We start from the raw sequence: 27111 nt of genomic DNA, 5'->3' as shown, positions 1-27111 counted from the left end.
CAGGAGGGGAGGGATGGGGCCCCTCTAATTGCTCTGTGACCTCGATCGGTCGTTCAAACTCCAAGACGTTTTGCTCAGAGGGTTGGCCGTGCTCCAGGCCAGCTGGCCCCTGACCAGGCTCTGCCCTCCCTGGGGATGAAGCCAGTCCTTGCTCCCCGCCTGTGGCTGCCGGCACCGAGTCAGTGTGCTTCTCAGATTGTCTCCGGCCTCTTGCCTACTTTCTGCTGATTCCCTCAGTCTTTCTCATCCTTTCTGAAATCCCATTTAGAGACGGTCATTGGGGGCGGAAATGTGGGAGTAAGGTTAGTCCTGTTTTGTTTGTGGAGCACCTGGCCGACAGCTGACAGCGCTGAAGGGGCCAGTATCCACGTCCTAAGGGCACGGTGCCCCTTGCCCTGTATTTACGTCTCTGTTAAGGTCCGTGGGCGCTTTCTCCGTAGAGAGAGCACACTTGAGGTGGCCTCTGTGTGGCCGCAGTGAAGTGAATCTCTGACTTGTTTCCCGCCGTGTACATGATGGGTGGAAGTTACGTAGGTTGAGCCCACTGTGCTCTCCGTGTGGTGTGACCTGTGCGTTGCGTTCATTTGCTTCAGAGAGATCCAGAGACCTTGTTCCATTGGACCAGATGTGTGTTTGTTCATGTGTGTTTTAAGCCACGGGTATAGATGACAAGGGGGGAAGGTAGTAGTAAGTCGATTGTTCCAGCTGCTAATCAAAGGCACTTTCTCCCGTCTCTGTGCTTGGCTGGGTCTCCCTGTGAGCTGCGTGTCAGGAGGGAAGGTGGTTTGCGTCGCTGAGCCCCTCGCGTCAGGGCTCTTGCGAACAGAACACGTGCCCCGCTCTGGCGGTGGCGGTGGCGGCTCGAGCCCTGTCTGACCCTTGTGACCCCGTGGGCTGCAGCTCGCCAGGCTCCTCTGTTCGTGGGATTTCCCAAGCTCTGCTCTGCTGGGAGGCGTTGCCTAGACGTGGGGTCAGGCACCCACACCTGGGAGCTCGTAACTGAAGAGGAGGCCTCTGAGAGGACAGTAGCATCACCACTTCCTCCCTGTTCTTCCTGGAAACAGGCTCCCAAGGGCTGAAGTTTTGCAGCCCTCGCAGGTTGCTCTGCCACCTGTTCCCAAATTCTAGACTAGCTACTGAGTTCATTTTGTGTTTCCGTCCTCTCTCTGGGCCCCACCCCATCCTCTCCCAGTGGCCAGTCTGCAGACTCTCCCATTTAGGAAAGCAGGTAGGAAGTAAATCACCTTTGCTCTCACCTGTGGAAGGGGGCAGCCTGCTTTCATAGTTGTGGGTTTTGTTCCTGAGCCATGTGTCACCCTAAAAGTGGCATTGCCACGTGGGTGTCGAGAGAGCTTTCTCCTGTGTTACCTCACAGCCTTCGGGGTCATCACAGTTGTTACGTATGAAGATACTAAGCCCATTGTACAGGCAAGTAAACTTGAGTCTCCCAACAAGTGGGTACATGACTGCCAAGCTGGCATGTCGCCCTGGACTTTCAGACTCCAGGTAGTCCAGTGATTGGCGCCCTTGTTTTTGATGTGTGTGTATTAAAAGGAAGATCAGTTTGAGTAGAGGCTCCGTTATCCAGCCTTCTCCGTGTACCATAAGGAACTAGGGGCCCCCTTTGTGTTTGGGCTTTGGCTGGCAGGCTCTTGCCCGAGTCCTGCTGCTTGGTGGTGCCAGAAATGAAGTAGGGTGAATGTTGAAAACTTTGATCGTAATATTAATTACCTTTTCTTTTTAGGGCGCATGATATTAAGTTTCTACTGATACAATAGAGAAAAGTCATTTAAATCATGAAAGTAAATCACTCTAAAGAAAATAGCAGATGGATTTAGTACCCGATCTTAAGAGTTATATGGGAATGGGCGGGGCTTGGGAAACCCTGGTGGAAATTCTTATTCCCTGGTCAGTCGTAAAGGCTGATGTGGAAGAAAGAGACAGACCATCACTCCGTGTGTCACAGTTGTCCTGGGCTCTCGCGGCACTTGTATTAGGTGTGTGGGTGCCTGAGTGTGCAGGGGGAGGGTGGGCCACAGGTGCTTGGGTCAGTGCTGGGTACGTAGACGGTGGGATTAATGGGCCAAGGTTGCACCCACTTTCTCTGATGACTGTTCAGTTTCAAAGGATGGAGCTCTCCTCTCCTAGAACTCAGAGAATCAGTGAATAACTATCTCCCCAGACCCTACCTGTTCCCTTTGAAGTTTTATTTTTTTAATATGATAAGGGGCTTCCTAGGTGGTGCTGGTGGTAAAGAACTTAACTGCCAGTGCAGGAAACGGAACATCCCTGAGTCGGGAAGACCCCCTGGAATAGGAAATGCAACCCGCTCCTGTGTTCTTGCCTGGAGAATTCCATGGAAACGGGAGCCTGGTGGGCTGCAGTCCATGGGGTTGCAAAGAGTTGGACCCGACTGAGTGTCTGAGCACGTGGTGTAGGGCCCGATTGCTTCCATTCTCTGTGCGTATCCTGAAGATCCATCACAAACATGCCAAATCCGGGGCACAGTGTGTGAGCTCAAGCTACAGAATTTGACTCTCCAGCTAAATGACAGCGGGCGGGGAATCCCTTTAGGGTCTTTTCCAAAATCTAGCAGAACGGGCTGTGTTTAGCTTGTTAAGATAAAGAACTGGTCGGGGGAGGGAAGATAATGAGAAAGAGGGCTTGTGTGTACATGATTCACAGAGAAGAATCCAATTTTACAGAAACCGCAGCCCAAATTAGAGAAAGCAAGCTTTTGGATTAAAATGATTTCTGTTGTGGTTGTAACATACCACAGTTTGATTTTTGTCCAGATGAAAACATTTGGTTTTCACTTCAGTAAATATTGTGGAGACATTGCCAACTAATTCTGAAAAGTAATGAAATACGGCTTTGGCAAAGCACAGATGCGTTCTGCACTCCCGATTCCACCGACTGATCCAAGTTCAGACTTTTTTTTTACGTTTGCTAATGCGCTTGAATAATCAGGAGAGAAAAAGCTGTCTGTGATTTTAATAGAAAACTGTAATTATACGTGTATACCCCCTGCCCCTCATTCCCTATGCCATCCATGCTGCTGGTATGACCCCATAGACGGCAGCCCACCAGGCTCCCCGTCCCTGGGATTCTCCAGGCAAGAACACTGGAGTGGGTTGCCATTTCCTTCTCCATTGCATGAAAGTGAAAAGTGAAAGTGAAGTTGTTGCTCAGTCGTGTCCGACTCTTAGCGACCCCATGGACTGCAGCCCACCAGGCTCCTCTGTCCATGGGATTTTCCAGGGAAGAGTACTGGAGTGGGGTCCCATTGCCTTCTCCGATGCCATCCATAACCCTCTTAAAACATTAAAAGCATTCACCTTTCATTGATGACTGCTTTAAAACTACAGAGTTTGTAGAGGAGATGTGCTTAGCCGCTCAGTCATGTCCGACTCTTTGCGAGTCCTGAGGACTGTAGCTCGCCAGGCTCCTCTGTCCATGGGATTCTCCAGGCAAGAATACTGGACTGGGTTGCCAAGCCCTCCTCCAGGGGGTCTTCCCAACCCAGGGATGGAACCCAGGTCTCCTGCACTGCAGGCGGATTCTTTACATTCTTCTGAGCCACCAGGGAAGCCCATGGCGGAGATAGTCGGAGTTATTCTGTGTGATGAGGTGACCTCTCTGACTTGTTGATTAACCTCACAAGAGGGGCTGGCACCTACGGAGGGGAGTGAGCCCACCCCAGGAACCAGGTGGGGCCACTCAGCCCTTTCTCAGACCCCTTGTTTTTACCGTAGTGGTCTGCCGTGGGAGGGGATGATTTCTCTTCTGGAAGCTTTTCCTTGTTGTATTTCCCATCTCTCCCATCCTGTTTTCATCTCTGTAGATCCATGCCCTGTTTTCCTGAATGCTAGGCCCACAATGAGCTTTTCAAAAGTTTACCTCACCTGATGTTTGGAGGCAAAAAGTTTCCCTAATAAATTTTCTAGAGAGGAAGTTTGCTTCTTAAGTGTGAGAATCTATGAGTTGCAGACAATTTTTAATCAAAAATTCTAAAAACACGCAGTCTTCTGTTTTCAGATGCTAAATGTTAACTTTCCATGCACACAGCTTCAGTTGGGTTAGCAAATGGACCCATTCACCCATTTTATAAGGAGGAAGGGGGTGATTTTACCAGTGATAAATAGTCCAGACTACTGGCTGTTTTCAAGGCTTTGAAATACCCTTTCCTTCATCTGTTTCTTTGTCTAACAGATTCCTCCTCCTTTAAGCTTATTTGTAAATTAGCTAATCGAGCTTGTATCTTGGCTAAGAAGAGAGAAATGCTCTCTGTGAATGTCTGATCAGTTTGGTTTCTCAGATGCTTTTGGCTCTCTTTTATTTGAGGATCTTCTGCAGTTACTTTCTAGGTATCTAGCAGTCTTTAGCAGTCTTTGTTTCTCTCTCACCTTGGTCATGCCATGTGAGATGATCTTCCTGGTTTTGTGTCAACAAGAGAGAAGGAAAAGCTGTTTTTGCTGCCTTTTCCTGGGTGCTGTGGTTCCCCTTGATCTGGAATGTTGGCTTGACCCTCTCCATCACTTCTAAGTGGACATGTCAGCGGGTCTTAGAGGGATTACCAGTAGCTATGTGGTGACCGAGGTTTAGAATATTCAGTGTGGTTGGATTTAGTCTTTTCTGCATGCTTTAACTTGTTAGCAAGGTTAACGAGAGGTACACGTATGCAGATATCCAGAAAAATTCTGAAGGTATGTTCCTTCTGGGGGAGAAGCTATAGTTGATGAGGCCACTCCTGAGATTGGCAGTGGCTTTTTAAATGAAATGTGGAAAAAAAAAACAAAACAAAACAACAACAAAAAAATGCTTTATAAAAGTTAATGAACCAAAAAAAAAAAAAAAAAAAGAAATGTGGAAGGTGGTAAGGCTCCACCCAGGCCGTGATGCAGAGAGGAGAATTGGCACAAGCTTATTATTTGAGCCAAGGGCATCCTGACTCTGTTAGCGCTGACCTTTCTGCCCAAGGCTCCTTATGATCAAGCACTGGTCTTTTTCCTCCACTAACCTCTTCTCCTTTCATCACAGGAGTCTCTCCATTCCTCTTCTTATTTGAGTACCTGTATTGTCTTTTATTTTGCTGATGCTTTGTCTTTAGGCCCAACCAGCAAGTCATTTAGGAGAGAACCCACATTACTTTTTAGGGTGAAAGCAATCGCTTTTATTCCCTGTGCGCCGCCCCCCACCCCATACTTGTGTCTTTTCCACCTCTTGACTGCAGAGCCAGTCCCATCAGAAAAACCTTATATTATTGTAAGTTTTGCTTTAAGAGTGACTCCCTCAGGGAGCCTGCTCCGCACCCCTTCCCTGGTGTTCGCTTCCTACTGCACGTTTCCTTTGTAGAACACGCATCAGGTTACATCGCTGTGTACACTTGGCTGAGAAGCTGTTTAAAGAAATGGATTCATGAGTTTGGTTGCTTTCTTCTTTTGTTAAAAATACCCTATTTGCTTTCTGTAGGATATTAATGAAACTTGGGTTCTGAACTGAGCTCCTCAGCATTTCCTCCGTTTTAGTTCTTTGGCATAAATTTAGTGCTCACCCCTTTCTCAGAGTCTTGAACATAAGGAATGTGATGCTTCATGTATTGGGTGGTGGTTACCTCTTAATTTCTCATGTGGTTCGTGTGGATTTTGCCCAGAACTGGGCGGACTTGCTTTGCTCCCAAATGGCCTCAGTTGCAGAGTTTATTGCCTTCTGTCCTGATCCTGGTGGGGTGGAGCAAGGCGAGGGGGTACTGGCTTACTTCCTGAAATTCCATCCTGCAGTCCTGCTTCCCTCCAGTGGGGGGCAGAGTGAGCTCGGGAAGTTACTGCAGGGTCTACACAGGCACCTGCTCTGTGTGGGACTGTATAATCTGCTTTCTGATTTCAGCCGCTGGTCAGTGCATCCGACAGTGTGCAGGGAGGCCTTTCTTTGAGAGAAGTTAGGTGTGGCTATTTTGATCTTGAAGGAACTTGAAGTGTGTTTAACCTCTTTCTTCTTTTACTGAAGAGGAAAACTTAATGGCTGAGCCTGTCGCTTCCAAGTGTTGAGTCCCCAGCTCTGTCTGACAGCATGTAATGTGTTTCTTGATGTCATGTCACATGCTAGAATGAGTTGGCGTTTGTGGGAAATTTCCTTTCCTTTCTTTCTTTATAATTTTTTTGTTAACTCAGAACCTCTTTTTGAGTGCTGAAATAAGGTTTCTTGGTTTTCTTCTTAAATACTTAGATTTATGGGACTTCCCTATTGGTCCAGAGGTTTTAGACTTCACCTTCCAGTGCAGGGGTATGGATTTATCCCTGGTTGAGCAGCTAAGATCCCACATGCCTCATGGCTAAAAACAAAGCATAAAACGGAAGCAGTTGTGTAATAAATTCAATAAAGATTTTTTTTTTTAAGGTTAGATTTAGGAAATGACCCTGGAGAAGGCGATGGCACCCCACTCGAGTACTCTTGCCTGGAAAATCCCATGGACGGAGGAGCCTAGTGGGCTGTAGTCCATGGGGTCGCTAAGAGTTGGACACGACTGAGTGACTTCCCTTTCACTTTTCACTTTGATGCATTGGAGAAGGAAATGGCAACCCACTCCAGTGTTCTTGCCTGGAGAATCCCAGGGACGGGGAGCCTGGTGGGCTGCCGTCTGTGGCGTCGCACAGAGTCGGACACGACTGAAGCGACTTAGCAGCAGCAGCAACAGCAGGAAATGACCCATCAGTGTAGGTACATTTGGCCTTGGAGGTACTTATTCTGTGTCTTTGTGAATGATATGTTCTGACTGGAAACTTTTAAGTATGAAGCTGGGAAGGATGGTGTCACTTCTTTTTCTGTTCAATCTTGTACTAGTTGTAAAACCACTTAGTACAAGGGTAAATATACTGTTCTAGTGGGAAAAAGGCCAGATATTTCCTCCTCCTCTTTTCTTTTTTTTTTTAAAGCTGCATCTTCTAACTTCTGCTTGATCAGATGGTTTTCCCCAAAGCCTCTGACAGACCTTCCTTCTGTTGAGAACCTGCTTCTAATTGGAAATGATCAAAGGGGAGAAAACAAAGGAAATGGCTTTGGTCGGAGTGTCTCCAGTGCTTGTCACACACATCCCTTTGGAGTTTCGTTTCCCTTCAGTGCTGTGGCCCACATAACTTGCGGGCTGGGGTGTTTGAGTATCAGTAGGTCATGCTGACAACAAGTGGAAGGTGCTGTCTTTGCATTTCCGGGAGCTGGGCAGTCGTGGTTCGCCACTTCAGTGCTCTGAGGCTGCTCGTTCACGTCCATCTCCGTGTTAGAACAGGTAGCCCTGATGCTGGAATGGTTAAATTAGCGATTGTGGTTGAAGTTTGAGATCCAGTTTGGGAAGGAGAGCACGTTCAGTTACTTCAGTCTTAACAGATACTCCTGAAGTGTTATCTCATTCACAGGATGCTGGCAAGAGAAGAAATGAACTTACCATTTATTCTTCTGTTACTTGGTAGCAGCTGTCCTCAGGATACTTAATGGGAAAGAAAATGAAAGTTATTCCCAGAAATTAACTCAAGGGTTTCAAAATTTGATCGACTAACTGATCAATTAACTGACTAATTGATTATTTTTTAAAAAATGAACAGCCTTTGGTCCCAAACAGTATACCAGTGAATGGAGAGATCTCCTTCTGAAAAGTCATGATTTAATAAAGAACGGTATTGTGCTTCTTTGTAATATTGAGCTTGTTCTGTCTTAGGTTCAGAAGCAAAAACATTTGGAGATGAGGAGGTTAAGGTGTAAAAGGAGTAGGGGATTGAGTTCTATGAAGAGGTTTTTTTGATTTTTAAATTTAAGCCAGTCTTCTAGTTAGTATTATTCAGGAATTTATTTTAATAATTTTACATGTTATTAACCTGATCATAATATCAAAGTAGCTTCCAAATATATTGTGAGTTTGGAATCCATACCTGTCACTCACCCCCTATGCATATGAGACAGATTCCTTTTATAAGGAAATGTCATATTTTGTTTTTATCACTTGTCTCTCTCTCTCTTTTTTCGTTTTACATTCATTTGCTTAAGTTCATACTGTTTAAGTCCAGACGATGTAACCCAAAATAGTCTCATGTCCTTGACACTGTGGGTAGGGTTTTTGTTTGCTCAGTTCAGTCTTTGGTGTTTTCCCCACTCCCTTCTCAAAAGTAGTCAAATGAGATTTTTAAATTTTTGATTTGTTATGTTTGGTAAATGGCATTGTCCCTCCTCCCTGCTGGGGGATTTTGCTTGAAATCTGTTAAAGGGACACAGATAGAGTTCTATTTCCTGGAGGATGTTTGAAAAATAAAAATGGCAGTAGAGATGAATTGCTTTGTTTTATCTGCTCAGTCATGAGGATTTAAGTTTGTAATTTAGTACATGGGCCCACTTGGGCTTCCCTCATAGCTCAGTTGGTAAAGAATCCGCCTGCAGTGCAGGAGACCCCAGTTCGATTCCTGGGTTGGGGAGATCCACTGGAGAAGGGATAGGCTACCCACTCCAGTATTCTTGGGCTTCCCTGGTGGCTCAGCTGGTAACGAATCCGCCTGCAATGCGGGAAACCTGGGTTCAATCCCTGAGTTGGGAAGATCCTCTGGAGAAGGGAAAGGCTACCCAATTCAGTATTCTGGCCTGGAGAATTCCACAGAATGTACAGTCCAGGAGGTTACAAAGAGTCAGACCCCACTGAGCAACTTTCACTTTCCACTTGAAGTGGGCTCTGGAAGGGGTGGAGACTCAGGCCCGTGTTTATGCCCCTCCTTTTGACCCCGCCAGGTTCTCCTGCGCTGCCCAACAGCATGGTGTATTTCGGAAGCTCTCAGGACGAGGAGGATGTTGAGGAGGAAGACGATGAGACAGAAGACGTCAAAGCAGCCGCCAACAACGCTTCATCTTCATGCCAGTCAACCCCCAGGAAAGGGAAAACCCACAAGCATGTTCACAACGGACATGGTAGGTCCACTGTTGAATTTGGATTCAAGATAAAACCCAGAGCTTTGAGTGAAAGGCGGAGTAGGTCATATGTTGAGAAGATGATGAAGGTGCTTTGCATACTTCTTTAAGTACCAGGCACTTAACGGAGAGATTGGCGGTATAAAGTGGTCCAAACAGTTGTGTTCGAGGTAAATAGATTGTTGGATACATATTCTTAAGTTTGTGAAGATGATGGTAAATTCCATAAGACCACAGATGTAGGTGCTGGAGGCGGAAGATACGGCATCCGAACAGGCGTGGTCGAGATGAGTTCATGAAGACGCTGCTGTCGTTCACTTACTGTTGTGGCTCCAGCAGTTACCCAGCTTGTGAGATCAGGGGCATGCATGTGTAGTAGGAACTAGACTTGTTTTCTTCCCCCTGACTGTTAACATTCCAGAGGCAGGACACATAGCCCCAAAAAACAAGAATGAAAGATCGGCTGTGAGAAAGAGGAAAGTATAAGTGAGTTGACCATGGAAAGTGCCCAGTGGTTTTCCAACAGGGAGCTGACTCAATCAGAGTTATATTTTGAAAAGATTAAGCTGGCATCAATTAAGAGGATTTCATAAAGGGAAATGATTTCAAGAAGAGGAAACCCATGGAAAGGCTATAATTGTAGGCAATTACCTGGCTCAAGGTAACAAGGGACTGAAAGGTGGCAGTATAGATGGGAGGATGTGAGTACAGATAGAGGAATACTGCAGGGGAGGGGCTGAGAGAACTTGATGAGTAGCTGGATTAGTGTGGGGTGTGGCGGGGGTGGGAAAGGAAGTGAGAAGTGATGGCTGCTTTCCGTGAGCTCTTACCCAGGTTCTCTGCTCGAGATCGTACATCCCTTGGGACTCAGAGAGACCCTAGAATGTAGAGCGTCCTCATCTACAAACGACAGAAAATCGGTGCTGCCAGTGAGCGATGGAGGCAGAGGAAAGTTCGTCTCATTCTTTTCCTTCACGGCTGAGCACTGGGCTGCTGCTAGTCTTTCTGGACTCGATGGACCTGTAGGACCAGGATCACTTGGGTGTGATGGGAATCTGGCCACCTGCACTGTTGTTGGCATTTCTGCCTTGACGGTTGAGTGATTTTTCATTTGTCCTGCTGCTTATTTAGGTGGCGTAGAGAGATGGCAGGGATGTGACTTAAAGACCTTAGAGTTTGTTGAGGAGATGAGGTTAGTAATCTCAGTGTATTGCTCAGTATTTCTCAGCCTCCTTACCTGTAACGAAGGCACTCAGTGAAGTGTTTGTATAGCCTCTGTTAGCTAGCTGTGTGTAGACATGTTCATATTAAGGGGTGGCTTCTCTAACTAGTGGGTGATCTCAGAAATCTGCTTTGTGAGAGACCAGAGAGCTGTTTTCCGTATGATAGATTTTAGGGTGTGTTCATCTACGTTATCTTTTGATCCCATCTACTTCTCTCCAGCAGAGTCACTGGGAGGTGGTCAGGGCAAGAGACGTTTCTTGCTTTATAGTTGAAGAAAGGGAAGACCTGATGTCTTGTACCCATCACTAAAAGTGGCCGATTGCTGCTAAGAGTCAAGGTTTTTGGTGCCCCTGCCCCGGAGGCCGCCATCGTCGTGCAGGGGCCGCGTGTGGATGGTTGTGCTCTGTGGCAGCTCCGGTCTGTGGCGCTGGTGGGTCTGCGCTCCTGTCCGGCTGGCAGCGGTGAAGAGCCAGTGCCTGGGGCCCCCGGCTTTGCGTGGCGCTTGTGGCTCTGGAGGGTTTATGTGAGGCCAGTGGAAGGAGGGGGCTTAAGCCTGCTCAGAAATACACAGGCTGTTAGGAAAGCTCCTCCAGTTTCACGTGACTCAGAGGGAGTTTTTTTGTTTTGTTTTTAAACGAGAAGTCCGCTTTGGAGAAAGCCAATTTCAGCCTCAGGTGCAGTATTTTAGAAACATGGTGAGCTTTCAATACCTATTTAGCTGAGCTTATTTACCTACATCCTCTGTGGCATGAAGAAGGCCCAGGACAAGGACACGAACTGCCAACGTCAGGTTATTAAAGCGTGACTTAGTGACGCTGGGGAGTAGGTCCCCAGCAGGAGGGTGTAAGGAGATTCCTTAAAACACTGTCTTTACCACCAGAGAAAGGAGTTACTGCTATCACAGGGCCATGGCCCCAAAGTGGTGAAACTAGAATGCAGTCATCTTTGAAAACCGAACGTTCAGCTCTGGGATACTGTTCTTTCATGGCCATTTCTTGATCATTGAAATTATACTGTGACACCAAATTGCGTGATGCACGCGTTTGTTCCCCCACCCTCACCTTTATCCTTTCCCGTAAGGCCTTTATCAGCATCAAACAGTCGTCATGAGCTTCATTTCCTGACCTTTTCAAGGCTTAATTAGCTGTGTGGTAGGCATTTAGTTTTCTCTGATTCTCGATTTCCTCTTGTATGAAACGAGCAAGGTAGCCAGGATGGGCACTCACTTGTTCCTTCCTTCACTTATTTTTGTTGTTCAGTTGGTCAGTCGGGTCCAATTCTTCGTGTCCCCATGAACTGCAGCACACCAGGCTTCCCTGTCCTTCACCATCTCCCGGACCTTGCTCAAACTCGTGTCCTTCATTTATATCCTAGAATAAAGAAATAATCATGGCTGGTGTCTCATGTACAGGCATCATTACCCTTGAGATTTGTTACAGTGGATGTTGGGCATTGCTGTCTGTTCAAGGGAAGTGGCTTTTCCAAGAAGACCAAATTAGCTGGGTGAAGATCCCTAAAATTTTGTTTTTCTCCTCTGAGACAGTAGTATGTTTTTCAGATGAAAAATGTTTACATCCCACCCTGTTTCCATCGGTTTTCCATTCTCATCCATTCTTTGTCTTCTTGCTCCTGTTTTGACCCATAGGAAACTTGGTGCAGGGTTGTGTCCACTAGAGTGTGAGCTACAGAGAGTGTCAGCAGTGAAGCCCAGGACTCCAGTGGTTCTCACAGGCAGTCAGGACCAGACCCCCGAGAACTCTGTTTCCATGATTAATACATAGAGATCAAACATGGCACGATTCCCATAGCAGTTTAAGCTTGTCTTTCCTGCGTTGTGGTTTTGTTTTGTTCTTTTAATTGAGACTCTTTCTTTTGTAACTATTGAGGAGAATTATTTGGAATTCCTTGTAATGGGATTTAATTATGGGTACCCATCAGTTGCAAAAGTGAATGTTTGTTTAAATGTGACGTAAGACTACAGAATGACACAGATATTCCTAAAGAGGGCTCGCTTGGGATAGAAAGTTTCCAGGGGGGAGTGCAGGTGGTGTTTACCTCATCTGTTGGTGTGGCCGTGGGCTGGTGGTTGTATCTGTAGAGAGCAGTTGGACGGTAGGTGAGGTGTATGAGGCCGTGGTTCTGGCTTACCCAGGACCAGCGCCAGCCCACTTGTGTCTTCTGTCTGGGGTTCAGAGGAGGCCTCCTTCAAATTCAGAAAAATGGACTTTTCTGGTTCAGGTTCTGAGAACACCGTCAGCGCCCCAAACTTGACTAGGTGTGTAAGGCACTAGGGCCTGGTCGCCTTTCAGTGAGCAGCAGGCTGGTGCCAGTTGCTGAGCCTCGGGCCGGACCACGTGGACTTGTCCGTCTGCAGCGTGGTGAGAGCGCTCGGTGCAGCGCCTGTGCAGGAGGCCGTGGTGCTTGTTTCGTTCTCCATGACACTGGGTTTCTCTTGTCTGGTGGTGCTTCTCGCTGCTTTGTGAGCTGGAGATGTGAGGTGTGTTGGGAGATCCGGCATCTGTATTCTCCCAGGAGCGGAAGTAAATGCACAGAAGACGTGGGGAACACTTTATCATGGGGGTAGGTTTGGCCCCAAAACCTGATCTGCCTGCAGATCTAGAAAAATGGTTTTATTTAGGCTGTGCTGGTTTGAAGGGAGTAGAACCTAACCAAGCTGCCGGCGGCGTTCTGCTTGGTCTCGTTTCTCCCCTGAACTTGAACCTGCGTGGGCAGGAGCAGGGCCCCTGGAAGCCGATACAGGAGAGCCCTCTCTCCACCTCCCTTCCCCCTCCGTGTCTAACTGGCCGGGCTGGGGCACACCCAGATCCCTGGGGGTCTGACCCCTGACCACAGCAGTCCCCTGCAAGAGCCTGGTGTCCTCAGCACGTGTTTAGTTGTGCAGACATTCCAGAGGACCCTGATGTTCTCATTTAATCCACTGGGCATCCTACTGGAAACAGATGTGGTTTATTAAAATACGTGATCTGAAGTGACACGGACGGCATCACGTGTGCTCGTAGCCTCAGCTCCACGAACTCGAGGGTCACAGTAGCAACTTCTATTTTGAGGACTCTTCTTCAATTTCCAAAATACCCCTCCATCTGCGGAGCCTCAGATGATATCCTCACAGGAAAGCACTTAGGTAATCTCTGTATTTGGCCACCAAACACACAATCAAAACTTGCCTCTGAGTATTTGTGTTGCAAGTTGATATTTGAAGTGACTCAGTGTTTGAGAAGTTCTTGTCATTGGTAATTGTTCTTCATCAGGATAAGTGAGGTAGGGTAGAGGAATTAACAACGTTTGTCTATAAAGAGTCTGGCTTTGGTTTTTCTTATCCTTTCACAGGAGAACTCAGCGAGAGTGGGTTGCTCAGATCAGCCCCATATTGTGTATTCTTCTCATGCGTTTCTTTTTCTTTTTTTTTTTGCACTTAATGGAAAATGGAAGGAATAGCAGAGACCTCTCTTTTGGTGCGCCTCTGTTTCTGAAGAGGGACATTTCTCACAAGCCTTTGTAAACAGCATGTCATTAGATTCCTAGCTGGAATGATTTCATTGCTTTTGAATTGACACTGGGTGGGTTTCGGGGGGCAGGGTGGGGTGCGGTGTATTATGTAAGGGCCAAAAATTGGTCATTTGGCCGACTTCACTCGTGTCTGCCCTGGGATCATCTTCGAGGTGCATTCGGCCCCCTGTCTGGGTGGTGGAGGGGTGGGTTGTGTGCGCAGGACCAGGGTTCCTCTGTGTGCCACGAGGAGATGCTGTTCCAGCTGTGAAGAGCTTTTTTTCTTTAACTCATGCTTTTGTGGAATATCCTCTTCACCTTTTTTTTAAACCTCCTGCAGCTTATTTTTTTTCCTCCCAGTTGGGGCAGCTGTATCTCCTGAGTTGGAGTATGGGTTCTCCAACAGGTTCTCGTAAAGCCTGTTCTCTTTAAGAGCAGGAGAATATGCAGAGTGGTAAGTGTGTTGTTAGCCCTCTGCTGCCCCCTCATTTGGGGCCACTTGGTCTAGCGGCTGAGAGCAGGACACCGATGCTTGTTTGCCCAGATGGAGTCGCTACTTGAGGCCGTTCTACTTTTCTTATCTTTAAAGAGGTAGTAGGCATGCTTTTTCATAGGTTTTTGTGAAGGGTAAATGAGTCGGTGTAGGTTGTGTTTCTCTCTGGTAGAGGGCACCATATTGGCTGTTAATGCTTCATGTGACTGTAAGATCTGGAAGTCTAGAAATAGCCTTGTAGTTGATAAGAGAATCTCAGGAAGCTAGTATGTTTCAGATACCTGGCACACGGTGAGGGCTGCCCCAGAGGGACTGTGAGCGCTGAGCGTGAGTCATGCCCACCCTCAGCACCAGGAGCTGCTCCATGAGTGATGGACAGACCCCACTGAACCGTCCGCTAGGGTGATCAGCTCTCCCTTGTTTCTTGTTTACCTTCAGCGTTTGCTCTGAGGGTCCACGCAGGCCCTTGGGGGCATGCCTACACCAAGGGCTACTCTGGCGCCTATTTATTTAGCATGCAGATGTCTCTTCCTGGGAATGGCAGGGCCCTTGCTCTGTGGTGAGAGGCTCAGGCAGATTTCAGAGACGGGTGACAGGGGAGATGGGTCTGGTGGTGGAAGAGAAGCTTCTGGCTCGAGTCCACCTTCCTGACCAGGTGTCATTATCCAGTGGTTTAATCTCTTTAGGCCCCAGTTTCCCCGTTTGTAAAATGCGGAGAGCACCTGACTCTTCCCATTTGGGTTCAGGACAGGCAGGGATGGAGTTTCATTTTGGGGTGATGGGGACTGTAAACTTAGCCGTGATGATGGTTGCACAAGTGTGAACATGCCGGAACCCACAGGATGGTTCCTGTGTGAATGGACCACATGCTAAATGGATAGCGGCTTACTAAAGAGGAACAAGTGTCTGTTGGGACTCAGTGAATGACGGATGCCTTCCACATGGCACCTGGCACTTGGTAGGTTTTCAGAAACAGTCTGGATACTGTTGTGTTGCTGGCCTCAGGTCTGATGACTCTTCTAAAGAACTGTAATACTCTGCAGTGCTGAAGAAATTAAGACAACGTATTAGATTTTCAGACTCTTTAATCAGTTTTGTTGTTCATGCTCGGCTGGGGTGTGTTTGTATCACATACGTTGTAAATTAGATTGCTGAGCTGTTCACCCAACTGCTCAGTGTTCAATGTTTCCAGCTACACTCACCCAGCCTGTCTTGAGGGCACGCTTCAGTCACGGGGGAAGTTGTGCTGCTCCCAGAGATTTTAACGTGTGCAGGTAGGATGTCCTTCCCTTGCCTGCCATTCCTTTCCTGGCTGGGGGGCGAGTGGAAGTGTGTGTGGACAGTGGCAGACCCACAGACTTTATTTGGAGAGCCTTGAAAACAATCCTTACTACGATACTGATACTGCTGTATTTGGTTTTCTGTACTGATATTTTTATTCTGCATTTTTATCCTTTCTTCTATATCTTGTAGAGTTGATCATGTGTATGGAATGCTTTCCAGTTTGACTTTTGTGCACACTTACTTTCCATTCACAGCAAAACCTTGAGATTCCTTGTTCAGGTCCAGAGGTGGGCCAGAGGTCTTGCCACTTCAAAAGTGGTTGACCTTTCAGAATTCATCTCCTTGAATGTAGGGCTTTAGGAAACGCCAGGCTGCAAAAAGCACTTTTTTCATTTGCTCTTCAGAGTTATTGCTTATCCCCTGCTGGAGTGTATCTCGTGGCTCTGTGCTGTGTCTTGGTTCTTGAGGGTGACAAAGCATGAGATTCCTCTCGGCCCACTGCCCCCACTCCTGACGGGTCCTCCCGGGTGTCCTCTGGTCCCCCCTGTGGCATGTTGGAGAACACAGGTGCCTTGAGCCAGCTGGTGCGGGGACAGGCGGGGGTCAGTCACCATCCGGCCATCCGTCTTGTCCTTTGCTTTGCTCCTATGGGGGCCAGGTGGGCCAGTAAACCCATTTTTCAATGACAGAAGCCATTCATCCTGACTGATGGTCTTTCTGATGCCCTGACCTTTATATTATCATAAAGGTCATCTGCTCTTTTCAGACTTCGGTATCTGCAGTTATTAGGATCCTGTGTAAGGAACATGTTTAATTGGCAAATCTGTCCAACTCTGTTGGGTATATTACATTATTGCCCACAGTGTATTCACATTTCTAGATCTCGGTACCCTGGTAGCCAAGTTTTGATTGGAAAAACATTCCATGACTTACAGATTCAAGTTCTTATAGAGAGAAGAAAATCAGGTTGGCTTTAAAGATTCTTTCAGCAGGTTTGTTTCTCCTGTTATACAATGTAGCCAAAGTGGTAGAATTTGACTGGGTGGAAATTCCAGAGGGCTTTCAGAACACCAAGATAAACCAGGAGAGCTTGCCTGTGACACCAGATCGGGGTGCATGTGGGCTGCCGTAGGTTCCAGCTGTTGCTGGGGCCTCCCAGCCCGAGCAAGACCCTGATGGAGCCGGAGCCGACCTACACATTCTCGCTCTCCAGCTTGACACGTGACTGCTCCAGCCAAGTCAGTGGAGCTGTTTTGGCCCAGGCCAAACCGGGTTGCAGCATTCACACAGCCAGCATTAAAACCCTTTTGAACTGTTGGCACAGGTTGGCAGACACATTCCATTGTTTTCAGACAATAGTGACTCAAAGTTGAACTGGCTCCAGGGAGCAAGTGCGGCTTTTGTACAGTAACAAGGATCTGATGCCAGCCGATTGGTGGGGCCTGCCTTCCCCGAGTCCGGACGCCTTGTAATGACATGAAGCTTATATTTAAATATCTGGCTCCCGATCAGGAACTTGGTGTGTTCCTCTTTTCCTTTCCATAGCACAGTCTTCTCTATTTATAACGATTCTTTTTTCTTTCTTCATTCTTTTGTCCCTTCCTGTTTTGGGGCTGACACAGGGAGCAAGCCTGACTTTATATAATTTGGGGGTTAGTCCCATCTTCGACCTCCTGCTGTTTCTTTCCTCGCGTGTGTCATGTGGCTGCTGGCAGACCTTCCCGCGCCGCTTTCCATAATGGCTTTTGTCTGTGTTTCTTTTTCAGGGTGAAGGTTAGACACTGGGTCATCACAGGGAGTCATAGAACTTTGGCCAGATGCCATTCACAGGGTCTTTTTTTCTGTTCACCTGATAGAAAAAACTTCCTGGTTTTCAGATGAAGTGCCTTCCTGGTGCTAATAGGATGATTGGGGCTGTACTCTGCTTACGAGAAAGGACTCTGCTTACGAGGAAGGACTCTTTTCAAGTCTTGTCTTTGCTCTTAGAGCAGGAGCTTTTAAAAAGATTGTGGACTGTAGCCTACCAGGTTCCTCCATCCATGAGATTTTCAAGGCAAGAGTCCTGGAGTGTGTTGCTATTTCCTTCTCCAGGGGATCTTCCCAACCCAGGGATCAAACCTGGGTCTCCTGCATTGTAGGCAGATGTTTTACTGTCTGAGCCACCAGGTAAGTCACTAAAAAGATCAACTTTCTTCTGTTTGTCCAGCTTTTTTCTCTGAAGAATGGATAGTGTTTCATGGACTTTTAAGTACTTTAGTGATTCCTGGAGGGCAGATAAGCAGAGGTACCGGTTTGTTCTTCTGAGAATGGAGGCACAGATGGGTTGCAGATCTGGCAGCTAGGAGTCACAACCAGCCGGTCTGGTCCAGCTTGTATATGGAGTGAGGGTTTTAAAGGCCTGGAGGATCCCCTGGGAATTTTGTCAGGATCTGACTATGTGCACAGAGTCAGATGGGGGACGTGGTTTAGTACAAACCCTCTGGAGGTGTGAGGTCCTCCTTGGAAAGTATGGCTTTCCGCCTTTCACGCAATCAAAGTTTGCTAGTGAAGCTGTTTCTATAGTGACTTCTCTTGCCCATTTCTTTTTCATCCCCCATTGGGAGCAAATTTTACCTTCTCGGGCCTGAAGTGACCCTCAGTCAGAATACCCGCCTTTGGATTTAAAGGTTTTGCTTGCCGTGGTATGGAAACCCTTGCTACAGGCCATTTAACTTTCAGAGAGTGTGTATACAAATCAATATATTTGTTCATTAATGCAGAGCTGTTTGTATCTGAGTATACAGTATAATTTCCTAATACTATTCCTGGTGATAAACACTTTTTTTCTCTCCTGAAAGTAATGAGTCCAATTATTCCTTTTAATTGGAGGCAGCATGTGTGTGGGTCCTCTGTACATTGAACTTTCTGTCTCATCTTCACAGGGTTTAGGCTTTTCCTGTGAGAGTGGATATTTTTTCCTTTCCTCTTCTGGAGAATCTTACAAGTTAAGACAAAAGATAATTACTTGGAGGAGTAAAACTGCAGGTTCCCACGACACTTAAAATTAATGAGCTGCTGATGACAAAATGCATCTCATCTGAGGCACCGTCACCCCGTCCCGCCCCCCCGCGCCCCCTCCCCCTTCCCAGTTACACTTGAGTTGGCTTTCTGGCTGTGTCTGCCATTTGGGTGGACAGCTGCTCTGAAATAGCGCAGTGGTTACAGGAGTGGATCCTTCAAGAACTCTACCTTTGTTGCAGATGAAAGTCAATGTTGCTCAGTTGTTTCTTTTCAAAATTTTGAAAACCTTCCCCTTTCCCAATTATCTGGTCGAAATGGTCTTTAGCAGAAGCCCGTCCTGCGGTGCGCACTGCCGCCGGTTCAGTTACTATATACAAGGCACGTGCCTCCCTCCCTTCTGCTGTGATCAGAGGCCACCTCCCCACTCCTGGGGAGGCAGCTTTGGTGCTGGTGGTGTCGGAGCTCCCTGGGGCATTAGAACAGAAGCAGAGCTGTGCCTTCTGTTTCAGAGACATATAAGGCAGTGAGCGATCCATGCCCCTCACCCCTGGATTTCAGAAAGATGGTGCTGGCTAACCAGTGCCACTCTGAGTTCTTGAAGTCTCCGTCTGGTAACTGACCTCACCCTGTGGTTCACTTGGAGTGGAGCCATCAGCTGTGCGTGTGCAGTGGGCCTCTGCTGCCCCCTGGCCATTGACTCCATCGTGGTTTGGTCCATCCCTGCAAACTAACGCCTGCCCAGTGCTCCCTCTGAGGTCCTCTCTAGATGAGTGTTTTGTCACTGAATCTTCCAAGCAACCCTATGAGATAAATAGTAGATTGGAAAACTGAGGCTTAGACAGGAAACCAGTCCAAGGTCAGATAGTTAGCAGATGATTTCTCTGGATTTAAATTTAGGTGGCATCATTTTGGAGCCTGGGGGCTTCTCTGGGCGTTCAGACAGTAAAGAATCTGCCTGCAGTGGTTGAGACCTAGATTCCATCCCCGGGTTGGGAAAATCCTCTGGAGAAGGGAATGGCTACCCATTCCAGTTTTTTCTTTGCCCGGAGAATTCCATGGACAGAGGAGCCTGGTGGACTTCAGTCCACGGGGTCGCAAAGAGTCAAACACGACTGTGTGACTAACACTAACAAAATTTTGGAACCTGAGCTTTTTGCGGGGTGCGTGGCTATAGAGGTAAGTTCAGGGGCCATCAGAGCTTCGGGAAACCACAGTGTAGCTAATAACCAGGGGAAAGACGATCCAGTCTTACTGGTTTCAGGCCTCTTGGTCTCAAGATCTGTTTCTACTCTTAACAACCATTGTGTGGCCTGCAGAAGGCTTTTATGTTGTGGATTTTATTTATTTATATTTACCATATTAAAAGTGCTTCCCTGATGGCTCAGACGGTAAAGCGTCTGCCTGCAGTGCCGGAGACCTGGGTTCGATCCCTGGGTCAGGAAGATCCCCTGGAGAAGGAAATGGAAACCCACTCCAGTACTTTTGCCTGGGAAATTCCGTGGACAGAGGAGCCTGGTAGGCTACCGTCCACGGGGTCGCAAAGAGTCAGACACGACTGAGCGACTTTACTTACTTACCATGTTAAAATTAAAACTGAGGTGATTTAGAAATATTTACCTACTTAAAAATAACACACATGCGTTCCATGTTGATACAGATAACATTTTCATGTAAAGAAAGGGACTGTATTTCCACACCCGAAAAGTTGTAGGTGAGGGAAGTTGCATTGTTTGACTTTTTTGCAAATCTGTTTAATGTCTGACTTAGGAGATGACAGGTACATTCTTAAGTCCGCTTCTGGATTCAGTCATATACGAGAAAATCTGTTTGAGACAAAGAGGTGGTTGGAAGAGGGAGGCGCCTTTGTGACAGTTGTAGGCTTTGATTTCACACCCAGACCCAACCAGTGGTAGTCTCTTCAAGGTCAGTTGTACTCTGAACCCCTGTTGGTGCCTTGTTAGGTTAGCGTCCGTTGGTTTGCCTTCCGCTGTGAATGGCTGTCTTAGTCACACAGTTTTATAATGTCTTATAGCAATCGTTTGAGAATGCCGGTTCACTGGGTTAGCCACCCCCCCTTCCAGTCGTCGGCACCTTCTGGTACGCTGTATCGAAGAGTCTCCTCTGTACTAAACTCATTGGGAAAGTCTTTAAGTTTTGAGAGGCTTTTAGACTCATGGTGGCAGATACAGGTTTTCCAAAATTGTCATTTTTGCCTGAAGTCATGAATTCTGTCATTGATAGCAAAAACTGTTACTTTATCCTTGACAGGCTCACTTTATTTGATTTTGAGAAAATAGCTGACAAATAACTATATTGGTTGTCCTTTCAAATAAAAATAGCATTCCATGAAAAAACACAGCTAGCTTGCAGCTTAATCTCAGAAGTCCTTTTCCCTAGAAATAGTCGTCACTGATGTTAAGGAGAAGTGCCTCTGTGTGCGCTTCCATTGTATCTCACAGAGTGTGTGTATACTCAAGAGGTGAGATTTAATGCTGTGAACAATTTCTATTATCACTTTCTGAAGTGAACTGACTTTTTCTTTTAAACTGCTGGTAACTGTAATGAGGAATACAGTATTTATTCATATACTTTGGTGCTGCTGCATTGATTTGTGTTAAATGTTGCCACTTGGTGCTGCTGTTTATGTTTTTTAAAGTTTTATAGAGATGTAATTTACGTATCATAAAATTGAATCACAGTGAACAATTTAGTAGTTTTTAGCATATTCACAGAGTTGTGTGGCCATCACCACAGTCAGCTCGAGAACATTTTCATCGCTTTCACCCTGAGAAATCTGTACCCGTTAGGAGCCGCCCCCAGCGCCCGGCAGCTGCTGGCGCTCGCTGCCTCTCGCGCTCACTTACTTGGCTGTGCTGGGTCTTCGTGGCTGTGCAGGCTTTCCTCCTGCACTCAGGGCAGGTGCTCTGTTGTAGGGTGTGGACTTCCCATCTCAGGGGCTTCTCGTGGTGGAGCCCAGGCATTCCTAGGCACATGGGATTGTCCTGAGCAGGGATCCAGCCCGTGTCTGCTGCCGGCTGATTCTTTACACTGGACCACAAGGGAAGCCCCTCCTTTCTGCCTCTTATGTGTTGGTCTGGTCATCTCATATGAATGGAATCCTGCAGCAGGTGGCCTTTCTTTCTCTTCCCGTGATTTCTCTAAGACCCGCCCGTGCTGGAGCATGCGTCAGTACCCAGCTCCTTTTTACAGATGGGCAGCACCTTGTTTCGTTTAGCTAAATACCAGTTGATGAACCTTCAGATTTCTTCTCCAGTGTTTATTTTTCATATTTCTGCTCTGACCATTTGTATGTGGACATACTTTTCATTCCTCTTACGTTCATATCTGGGAGTGGAGTTGCTGGGTCATATGGTAACTCTGTTTTGAGGAACTTCCAGACCATTTTCCAGAGTGGCTGCAGCAGTTTGCATCCCTACCTGCAGGGAATGAGGGCTCACTCTTAGTCCTCACCAGCTCTGCCTTTACCCATCTTCGTAAGCACGGCCCTCCTAGGGGATGTGAAGTGGTGGTTCGTGGTCATTTTGATTTGCATTTCCCTGATGGCTGATCTGTCATTAACTATCACCATCATTGAAATACCAACACAGTGAAAAAGGGAAATACTTTCAGTATAATTATGAAAATATTTTTGACCTAGGAGATCCCATGAAAGGGTCTCTGGGTCCCTCAAGGGTCAAGCCGTACATTAAGCTGGTAGAAAATGTGGGCTGTGCTTTCAGCATCCTCTTTCTCCTTGCTTGGACAGGACGTTGGCACCACCTCTGTTTGCCCATGAAATAGATATTGGGAGGCAGTGGGAGGCAGCCGGGGTCCAGTTGGAGGTTGTGGGAGGTCTGCTCAGGCTTGCCCTTGGGGCTGTGTGAAGCCCATTCTTCTGCGTTGTCAGGGAAGCAGGAAGAGGTCTTGTCCCAATCTGAGAGTACTAACCCGAGACGGGCGTTTTCCAGAAGCAACAGGTAGGTCTTCCCAGACAGTCTCCATTCAGGAGCATGTGGTCCCCAGCCTGTAAGGAAACCGAGGATCCACAGTTTGCCCACATGGCAGGGCTGGGAATTGAACGGCTCAGACAGCCTTGTGAAAAGGAACTAACTAATCCCCAGGATAAATTTTTGTAACCAAAATTCTTATAACTGGAGAAGTCAGCTCTAGAACTGGTACTTCTGTAATAGCAGACTGCTCATCTTTGTGGCAATGACAAAGCTCGGGAAAATACAAAATATTTAAGACTAAAAAGAAAGATGAAGCTTCTGTACTGTTTTTCAATAAAGAATGTGCTCACTGCCTAGAAAATTGGTGAACGGTCAAGAATTGCCTGGATTCATGTTCCTTGGCTTGCTTTTTAATCACGTTGAAGTATGACTTCTTATGGATGTTGCTTCTAATTTGTCTGGAAAGCAAGTGCAGATACTGCCAGCTTGGGTATGAAGGATGGATTCTGAAAACGTGTAGTTACTTTCACTTAGAATAAATGCCAGCCATTCAGAGCTCTCCATTTTTCTGAGAGTATTGGACAGAGCCTTGCACAGCACGGGTCGTATACCGTGGTTCGATGCGTCCCATGGGCTTTACCTCTGGATTGAAAGCCTAGTTAGAGTGTGTGGTCGCTGGGGGGTGGGGGAGATCAGGGTTTACATCCAGTCCAGGTAAGGAAAACGTGAATCTTTGAATCATGCTATGTACAGTGTAATAAAACATGCACTAAAGAAGCAAATCTAAATCAAATCAGAAAACAATTAGGAAACTTCGAGGATTATTTTACCATCTGAAAATATAGGAAAGACTATCTAAGCAAGGAAAGTTTAACAAATGGGTTAGCCGATTTAACAACGTAACAGATGGAAAAAGCAAATGAGAGGAAACTGTCTGCAGTCTACGAGGCATGCTGTACAAACGGGGGCGACGAAGAAAGTATTCAGAGCCCTGGGAAGGGCATCTCAGAGAAAGACGTCATCGTCTCGTGGCCCTGCAGGTTGAACGTCCATGTCTTTAAGCTTCAGAAGTTTCAGCTCGGAGGAGGGGTTTTCTCTTCACAGTTGCCTGGCCCCGTAGTGCTTTCTGCTGGGATGCGGCGAGGCAGCCTGGCACACAGGTGCTCGACGGGCAGGTGGGCACAGGGACCTTTCCAGGACGCTCTGTCAGGAAGTGCTCCAGGAACGTTTTTAAGATGACAGCTAGGAGTGCCCACTGGCTTCCCCAGCTGTTCTGCCTGGAGCCCACGGGGCCTGGCAGGCCAAGCACAAGTCTGTCCAGGAGTGGAGTCCCAGCTGTAGGCAGAGGAGAAGACTCAGGGCAGTGTCGCCATGGCATTGCCTGTAAAGACCTGAGCGTGCTCTCCGGCGTCTCAGCTCCCTGGGGGTGGGGGTGCGGTGGGCATGTGGGGAGCCGGCTCTGAGCGCCATCTGGCGGTCAGGGAAGTGGGCTTGGGGCGCAGCAGTGGTGTCCTCTGAGAAATGGGCTTGAGGGCAGGACTGGTTCCTTTGGGTTCAGAGGCTGAGTGACAGCTTGAGTGCGGTCCCTGGGCTGACAGCAAGCACTTCATACGCGCAGGTATTGTGGCTTCTGGAGTAGAAAGGAGCCTGGCTCAGGGCTCCGGAGCCCTGCTCCCCCTCTTCTGTGGGCACCAAGGGGTCAGGAGAAGCAGCTGCATCCTGACCCATGTCCACCAGCCAGATCCGCAGCCTCCCATGCCTTAGTTTAAACTCTGGATCCCTTGTGTCTTCACGCGTGAGGTGGTCATGCTCTTGGAATGTGACTAGTTGGTTTTTTCATTTTAACTCTTCTCTTTTTGTTTAAGGTGTGACGTTGATACTCTAAGGGCTACTGTATATTTGTGCGTATGCTTACTTTTTTGTAGTGATTTTTAAAAAATGGATTTTCTAATTATTTCAACCAAAGCTCCTAATTCCTAAGCTGCATTGATAACTTTTCTTTGGGTTTCTCTGTGTTTAGGATTATTCCTCTCCTTTGTGGCCGTTTTGTCTGGAGGCTGGGCCTTGAGAGCCTGTGAGATGGGACGCTTGCCCAGCGTGTCTCCCTTCTCCTCCTCCTCCTGTCTGCGGGGTGCGGGGCGCCCAGCAGCAGGCTGCAGCCCCAGCGACTCTGTTCTTCCTCCCTCCCTCCTTTGCAGTTTTCAATGGTTCCAGCAGGTCGTCCCGGGAGAAGGAACCTGTTCAGAAACACAAAAGCAAAGAGGCCACTCCGGCGAAGGAGAAGCACAGCGATGCACGGGCCGACACCCGGAGGGAGCAGGCGTCCGCAAGCCACCCCCCTGCCGCACCCCCCGCGGGCTCCTCGGCCAAGGGGCTCGCCACTCACCACCACCACCCCCCTCTGCATCGGTCGGCTCAGGACTTACGGAAACAGGTGAGGACCGGCCCTTGCCGACCAGGGACCAAGGCCTGGCCCAGAGGTTCCAGCCTTCCCGCCCGAGGCCACCTGTCCACTTCACCAAATTCACTGAAGGGGAATGTGAGGAGTAGCCCGAAGCAGTGCGTGTTTCCAGGGCTCGGAAAGCAGGAAGGGATGATCAGAGGTGAGAGAGCCGTGGCCTGGACAGGGCTGCCGGTCCCCACGCCTCTCCTCAGATGAAGACAGAGGAGGGCGCGTTGCTGGAGTCGGTCGCTCCCTGGAGGGTGCTGACAGGTGTCCTGGAAGGGCAGCGAGGGGGCGTCCCCTGTCCCGCACTGGGGAGGCCGGGAGCCACATGTTGCCTTGAAACAGGTCTGCAGCCGGCCTACATGTGAACTGTCCCTGGTGGACATGTTGGCGGCTGTGGCAGGACTTCTGAGTGGCCTACAGGCGGTGATGAGATGGGGTGTGGCCTCAGGGGACACGCTCCCTATCCCTTGCCCCGAGGCCACACACTCTGCCCTCCCTGCCCTCACCCCCACCCCCCAGCAGATTTCAAGGTGAGATCCCGACTCCCAATCCGGTGGGGGACCCGGGAGGGAGACAGTAGAGGTGAGAGGGGCCTGGAGGCGCGGCGAGACGGGCGCCTGGACCTGGCGCATCTCGTTAACCCCTCTGCTGCTGTTGTCACTGCCCCTGGAAGGCGGTGAGCTCTCCTCACCAGGAATCATGTCGCAGACAGTTAAGTTGCCCTTAGTGGTACGGGTGGACCGGAGACTCCCTGGCAGGCAGTGTGCGTAGTGACTAAAAGACGCTCCTTGTCGTGTGAGGGTTGGAATTCCTCCTTCTGCTGAATTGTTCTTTCCCTGTGGTCTTTCTCATTCTTGACGATGTCAGGAACTGTTGTCTCCAAACATGGGGCTGTTCACATGTGGCACGTACGAAGGACTGTGTGTGTACGCGAGTATTACCAGTCTTAACCGTGCGCTGGCAAGCATCACTCAGTTGTCAGTTGGGTGGACGAGGCGAGCATCCTTGTTTAGTTTCCACGCTCCTGAGATCGCCACCTCACGCTTTGGCATGTTACCCTGAGAGTAAGCAGGTGGGCTTTGCATACTGCCCACTGAAGTTCCTGCAACACAAACCTCAGTTTTCCTCATGAGAACACTTGAGCGTGGAGTTGGCCTTCCTGAGCTGGGTTCCCAGTTTTCAGGATGTAAAGTGTAGGACACACTGTCCATTTGGAGTCCTCATTCCATTTCCAAAGCCGTTGTCCAGACTGGTCCTTGTGCAGAACTTCCCTCCAGATCTTTGCTTATGAAAAAACAATTCTGAAGGGGTCCGGAGTGGACAGGGACCCATCTGTGGAGCAGGAATCTCAGGGTGGAATGAATATTGCTCTCAGTATCTCTCTCTCACTTTCAGACTCATGAGGCTATGTTGGATAACCCCCCATCTCGGTTGGTCCAGACTCATCCTCAGCCCCCAGTGCCTGCCTCTGAGTTCAGGGTTTCCCTTTGTCATTGAACAAGAGGGGGTATGCGGTTGGAGGTGAGAATTGAGGGAGTAGCAGGTTCTCCCTGCCTTGGGGTGGCCCCAGCCCCTGTTCCACAGCAGGCTCTCCACCTGGAAGTGGGTGAGAGACCTAGTTAGGCAGACTCCATCATCTGCGTGACTGCAGGAGCCTGGCTGGTTTGCGGGTCCAGGTCTTGTAAGAGGGGTGTCTCCTGCCCTCCCTCCCGTCAAATTCCCCAAGTGGGATGACCCAGGACTCCCAGTTCTAGCTGGGCTCTGAGTGTGACCTTCACCGAGACTTAGGCTGTGATAGTCAACCTGCCTGGGCCCTATTGTTGATTTCGAGCCAGTGATGCCAGCTCCTCTCCCAGGGATATTGTGGGACATGAAAGGGTAATTTTGATACCATCAAATCCCATTAGTTAAGTACTCTGGGGGGAGGAAAAAAAGGGTCACTAGAAACCAATTGTAGATTCTTTTGTAACAGCCTGATGCAAGTGATTAGAACCTGACCTTTCATCTTTTCAACTGCATAAAAGACGGAGGCCCGGAGAATACTCGAATCTGTAATCTCAGATATGGTTAATTTTTTTCTGTTGGCCTGAAGGAAAAGATCAGGGGTTGTATGAAATGCAGGTGATCGGGTGAGGGACCCCTGCGTGGGGGTGCCGCTGCCTGTCGGCCCTGGCGCCCCGAGAGCTCGCTCTGCTGTCAGGGACGCCCCCGGGGCGCGTGTGTGCTGGGTGGGTGCCTACCCTCCTGCGAGCCCTGGCCCCCGG

General features: G+C 48.3%; 1 protein-coding gene across 16 annotated transcripts in view; it reads left to right on the top strand.

Annotated features, from left to right (window-relative positions):
- JARID2 (jumonji and AT-rich interaction domain containing 2) overlaps window positions 1-27111 on the top strand; it is a 231140-nt gene that overhangs the window by 180899 nt on the left and 23130 nt on the right. For all 16 annotated transcript variants that reach the window (XM_069563841.1, XM_069563848.1, XM_069563839.1 and 13 more), the window contains 2 exons: window positions 8764-8940; window positions 24597-24832. In XM_069563841.1, the coding sequence (XP_069419942.1) occupies window positions 8764-8940; window positions 24597-24832 (413 nt within the window). The remainder of the gene's footprint in view (window positions 1-8763; window positions 8941-24596; window positions 24833-27111) is intronic.

This window comes from Ovis canadensis, chromosome 20, assembly GCF_042477335.2.
Source record: "Ovis canadensis isolate MfBH-ARS-UI-01 breed Bighorn chromosome 20, ARS-UI_OviCan_v2, whole genome shotgun sequence".
NCBI classification, from domain to species: domain Eukaryota; kingdom Metazoa; phylum Chordata; class Mammalia; order Artiodactyla; family Bovidae; genus Ovis; species Ovis canadensis.
Note: the sequence above shows the minus strand (reverse complement) of the source record. Positions and strands in the feature narration are given on the sequence as shown.